The 23,517-nt window shown below is 39.7% G+C and overlaps 1 protein-coding gene across 4 annotated transcripts in view; it reads left to right on the top strand.

The window, feature by feature from the left end:
* Nucleotides 1-23,517, top strand: part of PLD5 (phospholipase D family member 5) — an 85,901-nt gene that overhangs the window by 36,266 nt on the left and 26,118 nt on the right. For 2 of the 4 annotated variants that reach the window (XM_081188109.1, XM_081188110.1), the window contains exons 2-4: nucleotides 8,971-9,107; nucleotides 17,975-18,143; nucleotides 21,950-22,064. In XM_081188109.1, the coding sequence (XP_081044235.1) occupies nucleotides 8,971-9,107; nucleotides 17,975-18,143; nucleotides 21,950-22,064 (421 nt within the window). Of the gene's footprint in view, nucleotides 1-8,970; nucleotides 9,115-17,974; nucleotides 18,144-21,949; nucleotides 22,065-23,517 lie in introns of those variants that run through there. The other 2 variants (XM_081188111.1, XM_081188112.1) reach the window with 2 other exon arrangements.

Genomic DNA, 23,517 nt, shown 5'->3' with positions numbered 1-23,517 from the left:
GTTCTGTTCTTGCAGCACAACTTTGCACTCTTGTTTCCCCTTTCACGACTATGTCCATTCTCCCCCACCTCTTTTTGTGCAACCTCCACCTTGCACACAAACCACCCCTATGGTAACTTCCGGCATCTTCCTCTGTCCAGCCATTGCACCCTTTTTGCCTTCTGCCCAGTTATAAAGCCACTATCACTTCCTCTTCTTCAGATCTGTCTATGCTCCTGCTTTCATCTTCAAACCCAACCCCATGCCTCCTACTCCCTCTTTTTGTAACCCCCTTTTTGCATTCTCGTGTTCACCGTCACTCACTTTCCCCCTCCACTCTTCCCCTTTTCTCAACTCTCCCTTGTACACAGATCACTGCAGTTTCCGTGTCTCTTCCTCTCTCCTGTTGTGCAGCCCCCTTTGTACACACACACCATGTTGATATACATTGTTGTATCTTTGTAAGATGAATAGACTCTTTAAAGCAAGCTGGTCAGTAAGCTTCTTCCGTTAGAGAAGGTTAAGTTCAGTTGATGGATGCTGTACATAGATGGGTGTTTGCTTGTTAATAAAGCATCTCTTCTACATTCATACATTGGATCTGAAACTTCATGTGTTGAAGATAACACATAATACTAAATCAAGTGGCTACTATTGCTTATCCAAAGTGGCATCCAACAAGACGTGGTGTTTGCAATGGATGGCCAAATGAATACGGAGTATAGCAGGGGTCAGCAAACTTTTTCAGCAGGGGGCTGGTCCCCTGTCCCTCAGACCTTGTGGGGGGCCAGACTATATTTTTTTTTTGGGGGGGGAGGAACGAATTCCTATGCCCCACAAATAACCCAGAGACACATTTTAAATAAAAGAACACATTCTACTCATGTAAAAACACGCTGATTCCTGGACCATCCGCAGGCCGGATATAGAAGGCAATTGGGCCAGATCCGGCCCCTGGCCCTTAGTTTGCCTACCCATGGAGTATAGGTTTCCTTGTGTTGCACTTTGTGGAACTTGATGGGAAAGATCTGCAATAATAAGCAGTATGAGATTGCACCGGAAGCAAGTGATTCCCATCCATGTGTGCATAGGTGAGAGAGGATGGGCAGGGCAGGAAGCATAAGACTGAGTTTCCTTTGGATGTGTATACATTCTTTCTGTGTTTAAGCGATATCTAAATTTAGTTTTCTTAATTATTGGGACAGACTGAAATACCATACATTAAAGGGAAAAAATTAAAATATATGACCTGGGATTTATTCTTGGTAAAGCGTTTGTATTAGGGGGAAAAAGAACATTCATCAGATTTTTAGGTTTCACAAGTAACTTAAGAAATAGTCCAGTTGTCTTTATTATTTGCTATTGCTACCAGACAGATAAAATATTCTGGCCTAAAACACTCCAGGAGCTTTTCTACACTGCTGTTCTGGAAAGATGTTTCTTTTATGTTTTGAAAGTCTGTTCCTCAAAGTGGCATTTCTCCAAATACCAATTCTCCTGTAGCATTTGTTACTTCAGTCTCAAGTTACCTGAGATTCAGATTCATTTTTATTGCCTTTATAATGTTGTTATAGGAACCGAACTTGTACTGTAGTATTCTGAAGACTGAGAATATAGGGAGTTGCTATGGTAACCAACACATAGCCTGAGAGGGGATCCTCTTAACTCTTGTTCTTGGTGGGCAAGAAAAAACAACAACAGAGCTTAGGGAAGAACAAGATCTAAGGCAGATAAAAGCATTGAGTACAGTAATCTCAAGGCCACACGCTCAGAATAGTTGTATAGAGCATGTTAATTCTAAAGGCTGAAAGGAGGGTATCTCAATGTTGTATGAGAGAGAAACAGAGCTAGTTTTATTTTACTTTTATATACCCTCGACCCAACCCTTCAATCAAATTCCCAGGGCAATTTATATGAAAAATACAACAAAACAATTAAAATGACAAATTAACAAGCTTCCTCTATATTAAAAATATAAGAATTTACCATGTTATAATCCACAATATAATTCAGATACGGGGCTTAACACTGATACTAGTTCATCTGATAACAAGCCACACATAACATACTTCAAGATATTGTACTTTATTTAGTCATGGGGCAATATCAGTGGATGCTAGTCATGATGGCTATATGCAGCTTCCAGGTTCAGAACTGTAGGTCACAGAATCATAGAATTGTAGAGCTGGAAGGGGTTCCAAGGGTCATCTAGTCCAACCCCCTGCAATGCAGGATTCTCAGCTAAAGCATCCATGACAGATGGCCACCCAACCTCTGTTTAAGAGCTTGAATACTAGTTACTAGGTAACAACAGGAGAAGTCTATTGCCCTTATGTGTTTGTGGACTCTTCATGTGCATTTGGTTTGTTACTGTAGGGTGCTGGATTAGATTTTTAGGCCCAAGCAGCATGCCTCTTCTCATACACACACACACTGTTTTACCAACCATAAACAATGGCCATATTGTTTTAATAGTGTATTGGAAGGTAGTGCCTCCTTCCTGCAGCAGTTAGTGAAGACCTCAGTTGATAGTTGTCCGAGTGCTGGTCTAATTTTAGTTTTATATCAGTGTCCTGCTTGAAGTGTTAGGAGATAAATTTATCTTAACTAAACTCTGGTAGCACTTCAAAAGCAGTTTAGTTCAGCACTAAATTCTACACCCTCAACCCTATAATAGAAATAGTAATAGATAGAGGGGCACCTAGGGTCTAGCATGCTAACATGACAGAGATGTTTCCCTTGAAATGGCAGACACCTTTCATGCTGTGGAAATTTCCCCGATTTTTTTCCACAACCAGTGTAGCATGCGGGGGGGGGGGGGGCTAGCTGCTGATCCGTGTTTCTTCTAGGTATATACTAGGGTGTGTATTAGCTCTCTATATGAATAGAATAACAGGCAAACTGGGGGATTTGGGGGTCTCTCCCCCTCCCAAGTGAAAGTGCAATCTCAATAACTTCCCACTGAGTAAAATCTCCCTCCTCCTCCAAAACCTTGTGTAATTCTATTTCTGTTCTTTTCAGTGATACAGTTCCTTTACAGTACGGTATATTTCAATTTTTTTTCTAGACCACTAGGCTTTGCAAGAAGTGAAGCTACCCAAAATGTTACCTGGATTTTTGTTGTTGTTAAAGCACTGGTGTAGGCTTTGGTTTTTTTTAAAAAAAATCCTATCTACATTGGTCAGCTATAACAAAAAAAAAACACAAAAAACCAAAAACCCAGTGCCAGAGATCTTCAGAATTCCACAGGCAGCATTTTAAGACAGCTTCCTGTTGCCAGCCCTGTTTTAAACCTGTAAAGGCCTATTGTAGGAAATAAACAATACTAGAAATGAAGTTTGGTGTGAAGTTGCAAAATTTTAAAAACTGTGCAAGCAAGAATAAACATCAGTCTTCCATGTCTTTTAAGTTAAGAAAGAGACAAATTCCACTCTCCCATAAGGGATCATGGAGGAAAGTGAATCCCATTTACTCTGTCCACAAAAATAGCACCTGGGTTTATTTGTCTTCAGTTTTGGCAGACTTCGTAACACCCTGAAGGGGATCCTGTTTCTGTAAATTTCACCCACTTTGGCCAAGGGGGTGGAACCAATAACATTTTTTATAGTGAATGGGGAAACACAAAGGCAGTTGTGGATGGTGAGATGGAGGCACTCACCTGACCTCTGGTTGTCTGCGTCACTGCTGCATGTCGTGATGGAGAAGGGGAGGGGAGAGGCAGCAGCAAGGTCATCATGGTGCAAAAGGAACGGTGGGTGTTTCAGATTGGATCCACCAGTGGTTTTGTACCAAGCTGATCTCATACTCATACTTCTGCCTGAACATCACAGTGACCAATGCCAACAGACACTGGCACACTTAGGGATCTGCGTGTTCGCAGTTTGCATAACAGACCTCAGCAACTCAGCATTTCAACTAATTACTTTATTTACATATAAACACACACGGAGCACTGCAACATGACTCCCCCTCTCTCTAGCATCAAACAGCAAAGAGAAAAAGAACCCACTAGGTATGCTCAGGAGTTTGCTAACACAGCTGTTGCAGATTTAGCTGTGGTTAGTGGCTCGACGCAGGTCTTGAAACCTGCGTTTCAAGATAATTTCTGTGCTCAGCCTCCATTCTAGATAAGGCTAATATAGTATGGCTAATATAGTTTCATTGAGTTGAGTGATGTGCTTGTCTACTGAAGAGCAGATGCCAGAACAAGAAAATGTTGACACCGTTTTTAAGCAGCTGTTTGGTATAAAGATTTCCACTAAAGAGCATACATTCAGACTGTCACTGGGATTGCAGGATTGTATTTAGAAGCCATTCAGGTTCAATTTGGTAATATGATGTCTGCATACTTAAACTATATAGAGATCCCTTATATTGCATCCGGACCAATTGTCCATCCACCAGGTTTCAACCCTGATCAGCCACAAGGTCTTAACATCTAGGAGGTTAAGAGCAGTACTGGTTTTCCCTTAAACAGCGGTTACAAGGCTCAAATTGGGATCTTATATAATGTGCAAATACTACATTTTAGGCCCCCTAATATTGATCTGTGTCCTTGCTATGCAGAAATATTTTAAATAAATTACTCTAGCTACTTTATGATATCTTTTAAGAAGCCATTTAAAGCAAATGGTCTTGGTACCTTTAGGAGAAGATACGTAGCTAAAAGGAACACTGGTCATGCTTGGTATGCCAGTTAATGTTCTTAAAATAAAGTGGAAATAGATGGGAGATTAAAGGTTAAAAGATTGCTAATGGATGCAATGTGGAATGAGACTAACTGCAATACTATTTATGGCAACTGCACAGACTGTCTTTTTGTAAGCTAATGGAATGTCTGCATTTTCTGTAGATCACCTTTATTTTTCAAAAAGAGTAATTTAATGACTTACTGTGATCCTTTTCAGGGGCATAAAAAATAACATTATATATCTCCCAACATACAGTCTAGCACACTGAAAATAATACAAAGGACTGCTGTCTCCTTTATGACCCTGCCTTCCCACTTAAGTCATCTTTGAAGGCTCGGTTCTGTATTCCTCTCCTATCACTATTGAGAGTCTGGGTCAGAGCCTGTTAAATTCCTGCGTAACTCCTGGAGAATCTATGGCCCTCCAGATGTTTTGGACTACAACTCGCATCACCCCAGCCAATAGTTATGGTTGATTGTAGTCTAACAATAAATGGAAGGCCACAAGTTCACTATCCCTTAGTTATGAGCATGGTTATAAGTTCGTTGTGCTGATTTCTGTTGCTGTCTCTTTTTAATATTGCTTTTCATAGAATCATAGAATTGTAAAGTTGGAAGGAACCTCGAGAATCATCTTGTCCAACCACCTGAAATGCAGGAATCTCGACTAAAGCATCCATGACAGATAGCCATCTAACTTCTGCTTAAAAACCTCCAAGGAAGGAGAGTCCACAACCTCCACTGTCAAACAGCTCTTACTGTCAGAAAGTTCTTCCTGATATTTAGTCGGAATCTCCTTTCTTGTAACTTTAATCCATTGGTTTGGGTCCTCCCTTCTGGAGCAGGAGAAAACAAGCTTGATGCTATCACACCTCTTCTCAGTCTCCTCTTTTCCAGGATAAATATACCCAGCTCCTTCAACAGTTCATCATAAGGCTTGGTTTCCAGAACCTTTATCATCTTGGTCAGCTTCCTTTGCCCATGTTCCAGTTTGTCAACATCCTTCTTAAACTGTGGCGCCCAGAACTGGCCACAGTATTCCAGGTGTGGTCTGACCAAGGCAGAACAGAGTGGTACTATTACTTCCCTTGACTTGACATTATACTTCTGTTGATGTAGCTGAAAATAGCATTAGCTTTTTTTTGCTGCTGCATCACACTGTTGACTCATGTTAAGCCTGTGGTCTACTAAGATCCCTAGATCCTTTTTACATGTCCTACAGGTAATCCAGGTGTCCCCCATCTTATATTTGTGAATCTGGTTATTCTTGCCTAAGTGTAAACCTTACATTTGTCCCTGTTGAAATTTATTTTATTAGTTTGCGCCCAGTTCTCCCATCTGTTAAGGACGTCTTGAATCCTGATTCTGTCTTCAGTGGCATTGGCTACCCCTCCCAGTTTGGTGTCATCTGCAGATTTGATGAGCATCCCCTCAATTCCTTTGTCCAGCCCACATTTTACCAACTTCTCTGCAATAACCATCCATTGACTTTAATGCAAACAATGTGCAACTATTTCCAGATTTCCAGATGTCTCATTTATTGCTTTGAAAAAGTGCAATTAGCATGTTTGATGCTGAAATGATTTTTTTAAAAATCAGAAGCAGATACTTTTTATAGTGCCCATCTGCCATACCAGTCAGTAATTTTTTCAGATGGTAGGTGTGCAATTAAAATAATTCTTGTAATCTCATCAGCAAGTATCCTTAGAAGAACATTTCTGCTTTGTGCTGATATGAAAAGATGGAATAAGATATTTATCAGGAGGTTGCAGTAATGGTCAGTTGACCACAAGGGTTTATAAATAATAAATTGGACTTATCAATAGCAAAATAGTCTGTCTTAAAAATTTACGTATTTTTAATTTGTTGGGTTTTGTTAGTATTTTTTCCAGCATGCAGCTTTAAGCAGCATCACACAAGTTTCCTCTTTCTTTCAGTGCTCGATTTCTCTCTCTAACTCTTATGGCTGTGATGTTTGAGGCTTGCCCTTATGTTCTTAAGAAATCATAACATCTAATTTATTTGAAAGCATAAAAAAAGTATTTATAGTGTTTGAATTTTTTTGTTCTTCTTCAGTTGTTTCTTTTTTCCAAAATCTGCAAAAAAGAGAGAGAAACTTTTAAATCCCAGTAATTTCCATGAAAGAATATCCAGAGAAACAATGATATCCCTCAATCCTGAACCATGACTCCAGTACGTTCAAATATTAGCTGTCCTGTTAACTTAATACATGAGGAATCACTCACAGGGCTAGAATATAAATGCATATTGGTGGGAACTAATTGGGAAAGAAAGCTTGCATGAATCTACAACTGAACACATCCATCTTTAATTGTTTTTTTTGTTTATTTTTTTAGTAGTAGTAGAAGATGTTCAGTTTAGACTGTCATTACCTTTGTACAAATGTCCATATACTTCCTCCTGGCTTTTGCCTTTCAGGATCATGGAATCAGTTTTATATTTTACTTAATAAAGGCTTACCTTTCACCTGTGCAGCCATAGGGAGGTCCCCAGCTATAGTCCAAAGGTGCATGAACCTGTTATTTTGCTGAAGCTGAGCAGGTTTGGATCTGGGCAGTGCTTGAATGAGGAGCTTTGTAGTTAATTATATAAGTTCCCATGTTGTATGATGACCTCTGTTGGGAAAGAAGCAGAGGAAATGTGTCCCTGATTATTTTCCTGGGCCTCTCAGTGGCTTTTGATACCATCGGCCATTGTATCCTTTTGGAGCTGCTGTCCGAGTTAGGGGCTGGTGGCATCGTTTTGTGGTGGTTCTGGTCCTACTTAGACTTGGTTATAACTTGGGCAGGGGGCTTTATAGTGGGCAGTGTCCCACCTATATGAAGGAAGAGGTCTCCACTCTGGGGATATATAGATGTGAAACGTCTGAACTTGACGGTTAGTTACTTTAATTGCCTTGCTATCAACACTCTATTGCAGCACCAGTACTAGTTTCTTTGTGTCAGGATAGTGCCTTTTGAAGGAATAAGAAGTAGCTAAAGTGGATATCTGCAATAATTATTCCGGGCTAAGTTATCCATTTTGATTTCTACATTATTTAATTCTCAGATTGTAGTAAGTCAGTCAGGAAGTTGGAGGAGCATGTTTTTGTCTCTCTTTAACAAGAACATAACACTGACCCCGTTTCAAGTGTAATACATAATACCTCTGTAGAGTGGGTGAATTCATCTGTAAAAAAAAGTACAAAATTTCATTGATTTTTATGGCCTCTATTTGCCCCTAATATATTAAAATATTGTGCTTGAGCTTCTGTTGTTAATTCATGATAGTTCATTTTTAGCAGGAAATACAGCAGTTCAATATATTTTTTGAATTGCATGAAATTGTTGCAGGATTATGTAAATAATCTTTAAATAGCCATGAGGTAGGCTGAAGATGAAGAAACACAAGTTAAAGATAAGACCTCAGAGGCTGTGTGTGTGTGTGTGTGTGTGTGTGTGTGTATTTATGTGTCACTGTCAACAGTGATGTACCTACCCTCAATTGTTTATACGGATATGTACTTGGATGCACATCTAGTTTATGTCTGCAGTTATGCCTGATCCAGCTGGATTGAGTTGATAATTATTGGTAGCCCCTGTTTTTCCTTCTTTTTCTTTATGGAAAGAAGTATACACTTCTCACAGTACTTTATGTAAAATTGACCTTGAACTCAGTTGTTGTATTTTGAGTTTGATGAGACAACCACATTATCCAGTGTGATGCTCCCATAAGATAAGAGAGGTTGGCATGAGAATGATTTTTTTTGTCACCTCCCTGTGAGCATGGGGAATATCTTACCCTATTATTTATTCTTCTTGCATACTTAAAATTATTTTTATATACAGGATTTGTTATCACAGGGCTCATCTTTCAGTTTCAAGGTACTCTTTTGTACGCTCACACCTTGGTGCCAGTGATTCAATTTTCACCTCAAATTTGGGATGATTGAAAAGTTTTATTTAAAAAAGGCTTTGTTCCATATCATACTTTAGTGTATGCGATGCTTAATAAAAAATACTCCCAGTAATATATGCAGAAGATATTTTAATACAGTCGTATTGAGACAAAAAGAGAAGGGGGGGGGAATGTGAATGTTTCTGTCAGGCTTATGACACTACTTTGTTGTGTTTTATTAGTTTCATGAAACCTCCTTGATCAAACCAATTGCATTCTGAAAGAAAATTGTATTCAATAAAATGGTTATGCCTACATTTATAACATAAAGGCTTTTATAACAATTGTGATATTATTACTTCACTTCCTAGCATTTTTATTTTTTCCATTTTAATCTCTTTCAGTCCCAGCAAAAATGCATTGTGATCTTTGCACTGGTTTGCTGCTTTGCAATTCTCGTTGCACTGATATTTTCAGCTGTGGATATTGTTGGAGAAGATGAGGATGGTCTTTCAGAAAAGAACTGTCGAAATAACTGTCGGTAAGAGGTAACAAACAAAACTTCTCTTTTGGGGTGGCAGCAATATTAATATGCAAGGGAAAATTAGAACGTTACATGGTTATAAGTAGAGTATGAGCATTCTTTGACTGTTTTCACAGGGGGAAAGGCGAAGTGAATAGATAGTACTGTACTGTATTGTGCTGTGCTGGCAAAATGTTTGCAACAGTCAGAATGCCATACTTACTGCCAAAATGTCTCTCACCTGACAGCCCAATCCACAAGCTATTTAACTCTTTTTTTGTTGATGGAGAGCATTTTCATATACCACCTTAAGTTTCAACTGGTGCATATTGTCTACAGTCTGACCATATTAAGGTTACCAGATTTTTTTCAATCGATCCGGGGACACTTTTCAACTTCATACTAAATAGATGGATTTTGTCAGGGGACTGATTTGTAAATCCAGGGACTGTCCCTGAGAAACGGGGATGTCTGGTAACCTTAGACCAGATTTCACATTCATATTACAGAAATATATGTTCCACCTAATTATTAAATACACATTCACATAAATAACTCCAGAAAAAAACACCAAAGGTTATTTAAGGCTTGTATGTGAAAATTCCTTTAGTATCTGTCTTCAAAGACAAGTGGCCAAGTGGGGTGGATTCAGAACACACATATATTAGCAGAGGCTGTGCCACGGTGGTCCTCCTTGTTGCTGAAAGCTCCATATTGTTCAGGGGGATGCACACATGTGTGAGCACATGAGTGAGACCACACAATGGTGCCTAGTGCATGGTGGCCTACTTCTTTGCCTACATTGAATCATCAAAGAGCTGTTGATTGAAGCTTTTTTGTATTGTCCAGTATATGTTGGCATTTACTGAAGGTGAGGGAGTTTTAGAGCCTTTGGAAACCCACTGAAACATTTTCAGTGGCATCTAAATTAGCAGAGGTTGTGCAAGCCCTGGGTGGCCACCTAGACACAGCGGTGGACTTGGATCCTGGCAAGATGGAGGTACTGTGAGTGGGCTGGTCCTGAGTCCAGACAGTTGGTCAGTTGTCTGCTTTGAAGGAAGGTTGTACTCCCCCTGAAGGAGCAGGTTCATTGTCTAGATGTGATGCTGGATTCATCTTTGTCACTAGAGGCCCAGGTGGCCTTGGCAGTTAGGAGTGCCTTTGTCACTTTAGTTGCAGCTATGGCTTACTGTGGTTCAGGACAGCCTGACTGCTGTTGTCCATGCTCTTGTAACCTCCAGATTGGATTACTGCAATGCACTCTATGTGGGGCTGCCTTGAGGTTGGTCCAGAAACTACAGCTGGTGCAAAATGCAGCATCTTGACTGCTCTCTGAGGGGTCATCCATACTTCCACTTGTCCTGTGCCTAGAAAGCACAGATCTGAGCATCTTTGCATTTGCCCTGCTGCTTTCCCCTAGAAAACCCGCTCTTTAGTGCTGTATCGGAACAAATGGCAATCCGTGGAACTCCCAATTGCTGTTTGTTCCAATTCAGCACTAAACTGTGGGCTTATCCAGGCGAAAGCCTAAGGGCACATGGAAGTGTGGTGGATCCCTGAGCAGCATATTACCAAGCACATTGCTCTGCTGTTGAAAGAATTACTTTCTTTAAGCGAAGCCAGTCACAGTGACCTGAGGAACTAATAGAATCTATATAGCTGTTGCTCCCAGTACAGGTGGAGCAGTCCATTCCTGGAGCAGTCAATTTCACATGTGGTTTGTTCAATAAGTCCATTCTGTCCTACTTTCGTATAAATCTGTGCTTTTTTTAAAAAAATCTGATTGCAGATTTGTATTTAACTACATGTTTTACCACATAAAGAACTGGTGCTGTTGGAAACTCCTGATTATTTACTAAGAGGAAAAGGAACACCGAGTGTGTCTTATCACTGCCATGCTTCTTCTTCCTAATCTAACAACTGATTGGGTCCAGAGATCTCTACACAGTCACAAATCTGTATGCATTTAGCAGGCCCAGAAACTACATCCTCTAGAGCTTTCTGTGCCACTGATGGTGTGCTGGGGGTAGGGTTTATTTTTTCTCCACTCACGTGGCTTTTGCATGTTCCTGCTTCCAGAATGTCTTTCTGCAGACTGTTTCCAGATCAAGGTGACAGTGTTAAAAATATAAAACCAAATGAGTTGCTTTTCTCCTTTCTGTTCATGCAAGGTAAAATGTTTTAATTTGTTCTGCAGCACAAGTTTCACTGACCTGACAGCTTAGGAAGGTTCTTGCTCCTGTTCTTTTTCAAATATAAAATTTACTCTTTTTTGTCTAACCTGTGGTGTATGGTACAGCTGGCTCACAGTTTTACTCATGAACATTTCTTCACTTTTTTCCCTGGAAACCTTCAGCAATAATCCATTGCCCATCTTTACACTCTTTGTGCAGGGAAATAATAATGTTTATTAAAACAATTTTGTGCAGACTACAGTAAAATGATAATTTTTCTTTTGATAGAGGCACAAAACAGCTCTCTATTCCCTGGTGAACATGAAGCTTCACATATACAGCTGGAATGTACAGTTTCGAAATGCCAAACAGTCCAGGAGAGAGCAATAATCCTCATATGTTATTTCTTTGGTTGCTTTACAGTTATTATATTTTGGGGGTGGGTGAGCATAAGAAGCTATACCAAATCAGTTCATAGGGTCCATTTAACTCAACATTGCCTTCACTAACAGAAAATGGCTCTCCAGGGTTTCAGGCAGGGATTTCCCTCCTCAGCTCTGCAGGTGCCAGGGGGTGAAAAATGAAGACCTTCTGTGTACACATCATATAATAATAATGCTAGCTGCCAGATCTCCTGGCTGGAGAGGGTAGGGATTGTGCAGATGAGCTCTGAAGGAACATGTCTGCCATAACCTGCTATGCCCACAGAAAAGTCTACAGGTGTAGATCTAGTAGTGCCTGTGTTTTTTCTGCTAGCTGTAGCTTGGGTTAAGTATTATAGAGGCGGAGCAGAGGAGGACATGCATCCATTAGATTCAAAGCCCCACCACCCATTCCCCCAAGAGGCCCCAACATCAGGCCTTTTACCTAAGCAAACCTAAAACTGGCATGGGTAATTTACACCCATTGGTTTCAAAGCGGGGTTTTTTAATAATAATAATAATAATAATAATAATAATAATAATAATAATAATAATAATAATAATAATCAAGACTTACCAGGCCAAAGAGAAATAAACACATCTCTCCAGCCTTCTGCTCTGGCTAGCGCAAGCAGATCACCCACCACTTTACCCCCTCACATGTACATTTAATACTTGTGCCCCTTGTCAAACCTTAAAATATTTAAAATTCTATTTTCATTTTTCACAAGGGTACCAGTGTACATCATCCAAATGTACAAGGGCTTCTCAATTCCATGGGAACTTTCCATAGTGTTCTTTTCCATTGAGGCTGAATTGAAAGAAAATAAGCACTGTTGTTCCCTCTTCTCTCGCTTGTATTCCCTAATATTGCTCTTAACCGTATGCCCACAGCTCCCCCTCCCAAGCTATTGCTTCCTTGCTCCTTTCACAACTTTAAAATCTTAAATCAGTAAAAGCATGGGACTGAAACAAAAGTGACATGAAAGCGTCCATTATGGTGTAATATGTCAGCATTAATGGTATATTTAAATGCACCCCAAGGACTCATGACCATGTATAATTGCATGCAGGTATAAAAACAAATGCTGCTTTAAATATGCTACCACTTCAAAGTTTGAATGTTCAACTTAAAAAATAGTATCAGTGCCCATTTATATTATGGTAAATGTGAAGGACAAATTGCACTTAGCTTAAACTCAATGCTGGTATTTTGCTAACACTTACAGATGAAATATCCATACAAACAGACTTGATAACTTGATTCCCTATTCCAAAGGCATTGTTAAGTTGGATGACAGATAAATTAATGCCTGAGGTTCCTTGCTTCTACAGTAATGTTAACTGTGATTTTCTTGAGAAAATTCTTTCAGGTTAACCACATAGCTCAGCAGCAAAACATTTGTGTGCATGTATAATGCCGCAATTTTATCCTTGTTCTCTCCAACAGAAAGTGTCTTAGTAGCATAGTTGGGAAAGATATCTGCCTAAGACCAAGAGGTTCATTTGCACTTAAGGTACAGAATGATGGCCCAATTGGGTTGGGATTGAGGAAGTGAGTGTTAACTTCTCCAAAACATGTCTGCCAGATTCTTCACCAACTTGAGGGGTGGGGTTGTGGCATCATGATCCCAGAACCTAGCCCCTTGCAGTATCCTGAGGAAGGCACAGATGAGCAAGAACTACCAGCTACACCACTCAGGGGCGGGCAGAGCAGCTTCTCTTAGACTTTCCAGAATTGAGGAGACAGCTCTCCTGCCTTCCTCAGACTCACAGGACGAGCCCTCAGCAACATCCTTGACACCTGCACAGAGGTGCCAACTTGAATAAAATATTGTGGGGGCACAGGTAAGCCCCACCCCCGCATAATCAATCACATGACACATTGCACACACATCATTTGGATAGGAATATCCATCAGCTTTGTAATGGCCTGGCCCCATGGCCTCTAGGAGTTGGCTCCTACGCAGCTACAGAATTAAACAAAGGGCATTTAAGTCACCAGAGTCAGCTCCTCAGGTAAGTGAGGCCAGCTGCATTACAGGACTCGCCAACCTACATAAGGCTTCAAATGGTTCTAGCTCTTAGCAGACAAATCTTTCACAGGTTGGCCAACATGGTCCACTGGGAACTGTCCAGAGTCCTGATGTCCTTAGAGAAAAACTCCTTAACTTTGCCTGACCTCATGTAAAGCACCAACGTTTGTGGTTTAAACTACTGAACCTCTTGGGCTTGCTGATCGGAAGGTCAGCAGTTTAAATCTGCACAATGGGGTGAGCTCCTGTTGGTCTGTTCTAGCTTCTGCCAGCCTAGCAGTTCAACAGCACACCAGTGCAAGTAGATAAATAGGTACCACTGGGTTGGAAGGTAAATGGTGTTTCTGTGTGCTATGGCTTCCATCATGGTGTTCCGTTGTGCCAGAAGCTGTTTAGCCATGCTGGCCACATGACCTTGAAAGCTGTCTGTGGACAAACGCCGGCTCCCTCGGCCTGAAGCAAGATGAGTGCTGCACCCCAGTCACCTTGGACTGGGCTTAACTGTCCAGGGGTCCTTTACCTTTTATATATTAAAGTTCATTAGATGTGTGTTGCTATATTCTTTGTATAAAAATGCACACCATGAAAGAAAGAACCTTTGCCATTCAATAAACTAGGTTGGAATCAGTTTTCAGAATATTCATTGGATTCAGATTTAGTCGTGCTTAGAATAGACTCTCTGAAATCAATGGAACTTAAGTGATTTCACTGCATCTACTTACAATCCTAACCATGTCTACTCAGCAGTAAGTCCTGGTGAATTCAAAGGGGCTTAATCACAGGTAAGTGGGATTTCAGTCTGTCTGGGTCCAAACCGTTGTGCTTAGTAATGATTATTCTGAGCATTTTGGGTCGCTGTTTACAATCCTGCAGATGGAAGAAAAAAGAGGACTGATTATGTGCCAGAAACATCCTTAATACTGTTCATTAAATAGATTTCACACAGGTCCCCAAGGCTTGTATATCTTGCTTACAAAGACAGCCATGAGCGCAGGATATTTGTAACAAACAGCTTTTAACCTTTTGCCTCTGAAGCATTTAGTATTTGACATGCTCCAGCTCATTGTAGAATGAATACTGATTGTGACAGTCAACTGGTGCATACATCTAATTTCTCCTGTAATAAATATCCCCCTTCTTGTTCAGTGAAAACAATTTATCACTACTTCATATAAACAGTTTTTTGAACAGGACAGAAAGTATGCACAGGAAAAAAGTGATGCTTGTTTTAAAAGCCATTTGTAAAGTTAAGCCTGACAGAATGCTAACAGATTAAATAGCTAATGAGGTTAGGTCATGGAGCTTTCATATTCCAAACTGCCATTTCCCTTGAGCATATTTCAAGAGGTTTCTGCATATAGTTTAACTTTTGCCGATTTACATGACTGAAATGACATTCAAATGCTTGCGAGCGGTGACTACCCAACAGTGGTAATTTCCTAGGGAGCTATATAACTTAACTCAAGTAAGAATATCTACATGGTAGGAATATTTCATGTGTTACCGCCTAATAACATGGCAAAGCACTTATATATGTTGTGTAACATTTGTTGACTTAATCCATAGCAAATTCCAGCTGTAAAGAAATAGTCTGCAGCATACATTTCCTAAAGTGAGGGAGAAGTGCAGGCACATGTAGTTTGACATCCAGATACACAGCTGAAAATGTAACAAAGACACATGATTGATAATTAAACCCTCATTTCATGTTAACAAAATTAACTATAATTTTTTGCCCATTGCTTTGTGATATATTGATAAATATCTATATCCGTATCATTCATATACTGTGTGTGTGTGTGTGTGTGTGTGTGTGTGTGTGTGACCCCAGAATATATTTGAGCATAAACCCCATTTTCATAGAATCATACAGTTGGAAGGAACCCTGAAGATCATCCAGTCCAACCCCCTGAAATGTAGGAATATACAGCTGACCCAGAGGGGGAGCAAACCTGCAACCTTGGTGTTATCAGCACCACGCTTTAACCAGTTGAGCTATTTGATCTGCAGTTATAATGTGGCTTTTCCTCCACTCCTGCAGATAAGTAAGCCTGAGTATTCTTGTAGAGGACAAATGTTATTCCTACGGAGGCCTAGTTCCATTGTTCTATTATTCTTTCAATACGGTTGGTAGAGATAAACTTGCTCTCTATTTTTATCCTGGAACAGAAGTGCAAATTCTAGGTCACATACTGTCCCTCTTGCTCAACCTTTCTGTTCTGTTTCCCAATCTATTATGTGAGGGCGATAATGCTCGTCTGTTTACGTCACAAGAATGTTCTGAGGGTTTAAGTAGATAATGGGGAAATGGAACAAGTTATGTATTAAACAGCTTCATCCTTCTAAAAGCCTTCTACTTGTTGCCATATTTTTGAGCAGAGCAGCCTTTTCTTCCGTTGTTGTTTCTTCTTCTTTTTTAGCCACCATTTTTGTTAAGGCTAGTTGTTGTGACATGGCTGATGAGACCGAACTGTTCCCATGAGACTTCTCTGGTTTTACATTTCATACAAAACCCAGCAACTCATTGTGACGTGAGAGAAAAATTAACAGGTTCACCATTGCAGAAGAACCTGGAAGTATAATTTTACCAGCAACATTATTTATAGTTCTAGTATGTTTATTTTTGAAAGTGCTCATATAAGATGCTCCATTTTATTATTTTTTTACAGAAAGTTAACAATCTCTATTTTGTATGTCCATAGATGAGCTGGAATGTGAACTGGTCTCTCAGATGAGAACCAATCGTCATAGCACTGCAATTGTGTACCAATTGTGTACTCATCTATGTTATTTATTGACCCCTCCTACGTTGACTTCAGGTTTATTATTTTAATAGCTCTTTTCAGAACACATTTCATATATCATTGTAACACCCCTCTGAGCTAGTTATAATATTTATTTAAAATATTTATGGCCAGCCTTGAGGTAACATTTGTTTTTCAAATGTAGCGTTTAAAATAAAGAAACAGAAACTGTTCTGGTGAAACTGCAACTATCCATTCCATTTTTATTAAAGCTGCTACTAGACAGTATACTTTCAAGGTGGCTGGCCAGATGAACAGGGTGTTTTGCTGTTCCTTTTCTGTTTCTGCAAATCTGGAGCCACCTGGTGTGGCTTATTTTATTTTATTAAAAGGTTTACAAACTTATTTTCAGGATTATTATGCTCAAAGTACAAAGCAGTTACACAGCAAACATAAAAGCATATAAGATCAAATTGAAATTCACTTAAAATGGCAACAATTAATAAAAAACAGATTGAAATAAAAAACATCTTAAGAGGTCTTTTAAAAGTCACCAGTGGTTCATAGGGGAGGGAATTCTATGAATAAAGAGCTACCACTGAATCCCTAGTACCTATCAACCTAATATCTCTTACTGGTGGGCTATAGAGCAGGGAGCAGGAAGCATCTGGGACTGAAGGAAGGGAAGATTGCAGTGACATGACTCACCCAAGCATTTTGGCGTGCAAGATATGAAAACCAGGGGACGGTAGAGTGTGCATATTCTTGTGAAGAAGACAGCAGGGTTTTCACAGAAATACGGGCATCATAATAGGAAAAAATAGGGGGCATATGAATTGACTATGCATTTGAGGAACTAACTGTGCTAAGAAATACAAGTTGTTTTAATTAGGTGCTAGGACTTGATATATTTTTGAGCCAGAGTTCGAGTCCTAATATCTACGTGAGTTTCCTTCTCTTTGTCATTCCAAGTAAGAAAAAGAAAAGACCAATAGCTAAGAAAAGTTAAGCAATGAATGTGTAAGCTGGATGCATCACCTCCTCCCTGACAGAGAGGGGAGGATCATGAGCAATTTTTAGAACAAATTCTACACTCTCTGACATGTTTAGCCACACGTAGTTGGAAAGTGTCAGCAAATTATAGGAAACTATTTCAAGAGGTTTTCCAAGATCCAGATAGATGCTACTAAGTCAGATCCTTTTTTTTAACATCTAAATCTGCTGTGGGAACAAAATAAAGTTTTTACTATTGTGGGTCCCCAAATCTCTTGACACATTAAAAAACTGATGTAAAGAAAAATATATAAATGTTTTTATAAATATATAAATGTATCGAGTGTGTGGCAATACATACCTTTAAAATGCCTTGGAAGTAAAATACTTCCAAGACCAGAGGTGGATTGGGGGGGGGGCTATAAGAAACCAACACTTACACCCCTGTGAAATTGGAAAAATTTAAATCAGTTGAGTAGTTTTGTAAACTGTCTTCCTTTCTTTGTGTCTTCTCAGGGTTGCTCTTGTGGAAAATATTCCTGAAGGCATAAACTATTCAGACAGTGCACCAGCCCATTTGTCTCTTTTCCAAGGCTGGATGAATTTACTTAATATGGCTAAAAAGTCTGTTGACATAGTATCTTCCCAATGGGACCTCAGTCACAGTCATCCATCTGCATTCCAGGTATGCTTTATTTTAAATGTTCATGGCCTCGATCAGGTGCTTGGTTTGCATTTTACTGTTCATCCTCTTCTGTGTCTGAACTCCTGAGATACAGTTTTGTTAAGAAGGTCTTGTTTGCTTGTTCTCAAAATGAGACTTCCTTTTCGTAAGAACCAGTTGCCTAGAATAGTTTCTCTCCCTCAGCATTTTAGGGAATGATTCTCTGAATAAACATACTTTTGTATGCAGATTTAAGAAATATACATATTTTCATAAGCAATTTCCCCGAATATGATGCATGTTTAAATGTTATTTTCACCAGCATATGAATTTTATGCACACTTTACCCTAATATATGCATTTTCGTACACGTTACTTGACTGGAGAACAGCACTGCAAAATTCAGAGAACCTCCAATTTAATGCTGAAATGGAGAGAGTCCTGGAAAACAGATTTTAGAGAGACACTCCCTAATTCTAGCACAGAAATATTTTCATATTTTATTGTAATGATATTTTCTTTTAAAAAATAAATGAAAAGAAAGAGTACAACAACAACAACAACAACATCAACAACAACCACCCTGCATACACTGCCATGCACTTTCAACTGGTAAACATATTCATGCTTTCATATATCATCTACCAGGGATGGGCAGACATGGAATCTAATTTGTGTTTACCAGACCTCCTGAGATCCACCAAACAGAGTTAGGTGAAAAATGGTGGCTCCAGGAAGTGGAAGAACACTAAGAATTAAGAAACAGCGTGCCTCTGAACACATGCTAAGCGCACAAATTTGCAATCAGCACCTCAACCAAGTTCACACATGCTGACTGCTGTTTTATCAAACACACCCCGCATTCATATTTAAGCAACCAAACTAGGGTAGGGTGTGCTTTTCAGCTGTTGTTAGATAGTTGGGAGTCATAAACCCTTTCCAATTTCCTGCAAATCACCCAGGAAGATCCAGCAGATCCAAATCTACCTTCTACCCCCTCCTATCACATAACATCTATCATAACTGTATAACATGTTAACTGAGATCCAAAGGGTTTGAATCAGGAATGCCTTAGAATCAATGTTTACTTATTTAGCCTGCCCCTTTATGGACAATTCTTTGCAGCTTTTTCATGTCTAATTACTGAATTTTACCAAAAAAGGGGGGCAAAATTAATAATAGCATTTAAAACAGAAGCAGTCATTTAGGATCTTTCAGATCCATTTCTTTTTTCCAACTGTAATACATCAGATGCAGATCAGTACAATTTAAGTGACATGCAATCAGATGAAGGATTGCATTTTTAAGGAATAACAACTAAACTTTCAGGTCCAGATGTTAGTCATTTGGTTACTCTAACTGAGCATTCTTTCGAAGTTTTGTTTACCACTATTGGAGTCAAATAATAGCACATTGTCCATTGAAACAAATGCAGTAAAAAGCAAAGCTATAATGATGACATTGTTGGCACTGATGTCATTAGTGCAAGGGCTACTGTGGAAGTTGTGAAGGAGTATAAAGATCCAATTCGAAAAAGCAGAACTAAGTGGAGCTTCTCTAGAGTCAAATGAAGAAGAAAACCTTTGCTCATGTGCAAAGATCTATATGCACTGTCCAGTTTCAGAAAATGCAAGAAGCCTTTGGACAAGGATGGCTTTTGGGCTGGGATGTTGTTGCTGTTTTGTTGTTGGTTTTTTGTTTCTTTATTTTAGATCTTGTGATTTATGAGGAAATTGATCAGCTTGGTTGTGTATCTTATAATGTTAAATTTATTGTTTATGACTACTTTTTTTGTATTGTAGTTACATATTTTTTCATGTTGTAAACTGTCTTGAGCATGGTTTGAACTACGGAAAGGCGGCATACAAAAAAAATTTATGTATGTATGTACCATATTTTTCGCCCCATAGGGCACACCGCCCCATAGGACGCACCTAGGTTTTTTGGGGGGGAAATAAAGAAAAAAAATTATTTCCCTCCCAGGCGCGGGGCTGGCGCAGGGGAAGCCCGAGCTTCCCCCAACCCCAGCCCCCAGAACAGCCTGCTATCCGCAAGCCTAGGGAGCCCAGCGGGAAGTCGCGCTGGTCTCCCCAGGCTTGCGGAGAGCTGCGCGAAGCCCGGGCTCCCTAGGGTTGCGCAGAGCTGCGCAAAGCCCGGGACTGCAGGCAGCTCTGCACAGCCCTTGGGAGACCGACGTGACTTCGTGCCAGGCTCCTTAGGGTTGCGCAGAGCTTCCTGAAGCCTGGATTCGCCCCATAGGACGCACACACATTTCCCCTTCATTTTTGGAGGGGGGAAAGTGCATCCTATAGGGCGAAAAATACGGTATTTAGGATAGAACTTGCAATAGTATACTCTTTTTCATTTGATACTGGGTTGCATGTTCCATATTTGTTGCATGACAAAATATGACACCTTTTAACAATGGGAACATTGTTAAGCGTTCTTATAGAAGGTTCAATAATACGTGGAAAATTCATATTCCTTGACTTTATATCCTCTTCCCAGTTTTTATAAGTTGACATTGGGGGGCTAAAGCTTCATAGCCATAGCCAGCATATAAGAGCTTGATTCTCAGAAATATCAAAAGGAAAAAACCACCAGCAGTTGGGCATCCCAGGGCCAAATTATACACGATGACATGGCAATATCACATTTGTTTATGTGTTTATCCCATTCACATGTAAAGCAAGGGGTTTCCAGGGTGGGCAGGGGCTATAATGGAAATGGCTCTGTCCCTGAGCAGAGCTGGAACCTCTCATGCTCTTTTTTCCTGTGAAGTAAGTTCCAGTTCTTTAAAGTATGTGAACAGTGAACTGGTCTCCCACAGTTGCATCTATTTTTGTCCTTAGAACACATTGCTGTGTAAGATAGCACTTCAGCTTAAATCATTGCCATGCTCTTATTGCATCAATGGAAATTTTTGAAGCAAAATAAATAAATCCAGAGTGAAATTCCACCTACGTGAGGCTCTTAGCATCTCCCTGGAGTTGAGACTGCAAAGTGACAAAATATACGAGAGAAATTATTTATTTAGATTTCACCATCACCCTATTCCGAGAGTTCAGAGAAGATTGCAGTATCCCCTTATCTTGTTTTGCTCTTATAACAACTCTGCGAAATAAGCTAGGCTGTGAGATAGTTGCTTTTTTAGGGTTTCTTGGAGACCTTCATGGCTGAGCAGGGATTTCAAATTATTTTAACTGCATGGCATTAAGAAGTTGCATACCTTGCAAAGTGCTCTTATTGTAGACACAGAATGTTATGATGCCTCTTATGAACGTCATAGAATCATAGAGTTGGAATAGACCACAAGGGTCATCGAGTCCAACCCCCTGCCAAGCAGGAAACACCATCAGAGCACTCCTGACATATGGTTGTCAAGCCTCTGCTTAAAGACCTCCAAAGTAGGAGACTCCACCACACTCCTTGGCAGCAAATTCCACTGTCGAACAGCTCTTACTGTCAGGAAGTTCTTCCTAATGTTTAGGTGGAATCTTCTTTCTTGTAGTTTGGATCCATTGCTCCGTGTCCGCTTCTCTGGAGCAGCAGAAAACAACCTTTCTCCCTCCTCTATATGACATCCTTTTATATATTTGAACATGGCTATCATATCACCCCTTAACCTCCTCTTCTCCAGGCTAAACGTGCCCAGCTCATGATTTAGTAATTTTAAATGCTTCTTTCAGAAGACAGATTCAAGTTCCTCTGAAGCATAAAACATTATATCAAAATAGACACCTGAATGTATATTAATTGATTTTGTATATTTTTGTGTGTCTAATCATCATTCCCAAGCATGTCTCCTTTGTTGTTTTTCCTACAAGGGGCAGCATCTGTTTGAGAAGTTGCAAGACCTGTTGTCTCAAAATGTAGAGATCAAACTAGTGAGTGATATTCTTCACAAGGAATCCAAATTATTAAATGACCTGAAAAACAAGGGTAAGATCACGGTTTTTATGTTGCTATATATTCACATTAATATATAAGAGTTGCCTTTGCTTGTTCTTAATATGTGGGATGTTGATATAGGCCCAAGTTAAATGTGTAAAACCATTGACTGGATTGCACACTAAAAAATGAAGCCTTTTTAAGTTTAACTAATTTTTGTGGGAAAGTTAAACACGTGCATAACTATTACCCACTTAGATAAACTGAACTTCAAAATGTTTAAAAGTAGCTGGATTTTTTGAAAACACTGATATTCAATATGGAAGCAGTGCTGTTAGATTAAAAGTTTTGAACACAATGCTTATGATTGGCAAGACTTTTCCAGTAAGCATTGTAAGTGGTGATACCAGTGCCCAAGCGTAATTTACTACTGGGGACATACTATTGTCCCTATGATCCAAATGTTCAGGGAGATCCTGAAATGAAGAATGAAATCACTGAAACATCCAAAAGAGAAAATACAGTGATGGATGACTTCAACTACCCTCACATAGACTGGCTACATATGTGTTCCAGTCATGACAAAGAGGTAAAATTTTCTAGATACCCTAAATGTTGGTCATGGAACTGACCAGAGGAACAAAGCACTCGGGACCTGGTGTGAGATATAAGTGTTTTTGAGCCAACTAGGAGCAGTGACCATAGTGCTATTAAATTTAATATAAATCTAAATGGTCAATTGCCAAAAAAAAAAATCAAATCCAGTAATTTCCCCAAAATGAGGGAATTGGTAAAAAGGAAGTTGAAGGGCAAGTCAAGCAGATCAAATCACTCAAAAATGTTTGGCAGTTGTTTAAAATGCACTCCAGTTGAGCTTCTAATGCAGTGGTACCTCAGGTTAAGAACTTAATTCGTTCTGGAGGTCTCTTCTTAACCTGAAACTGTTCTTTACCTGAAGCACCACTTTAGCTAATGGGGCCTCCCACTGCTGCTGCACAGCCACTGTTCTCATCCTGAAGCAAAGTTCTTAACCCGAGGTACTATTTCTGGGTTAGTGGAGTCTGTAACCTGAAGCGTATGTAACCCAAGGTACCACTGTATTGTATATTGCAGATTAGGGAAATGGGGGACATCCCCAAGGGGATGCCAGCATGGTTAACTAACGGAGTCAAAGAAAGAAGAAGAGGCAAGAAGGCTTCCTTTAAAAAATGAAAGTCTTCTCCAAATGATGAAAACAAAAAAGTAACACAAACTGTGGCAAAAGAAATGCTAACAGGCTATAAAGGGTGCCAAAAAAGAATTTGAGGAGCATATTATATTGCTAAAATGCATAAAGACTACCACCAACAAAAATATGTAATTACATTAGTAGCAAGAGAGGCAGCTGGACCCTTGAATGACAAGGGAGTCAAATGTGTGATAAAGAAGGATAATGAGATTGCAGAGAAGGCGGATGAATTCTTTGCATTTGCCTCCACAGCAGAATCTATAAGGCAAGCCACTG

This window comes from Podarcis bocagei (assembly GCF_964188305.1).
Source record: "Podarcis bocagei genome assembly, chromosome: 3".
Taxonomy (NCBI): Eukaryota; Metazoa; Chordata; class Lepidosauria; order Squamata; family Lacertidae; genus Podarcis; species Podarcis bocagei.
The sequence above is the reverse complement of the archived record's forward strand: the minus strand, read 5'-3'. Positions and strand labels throughout refer to the sequence as shown.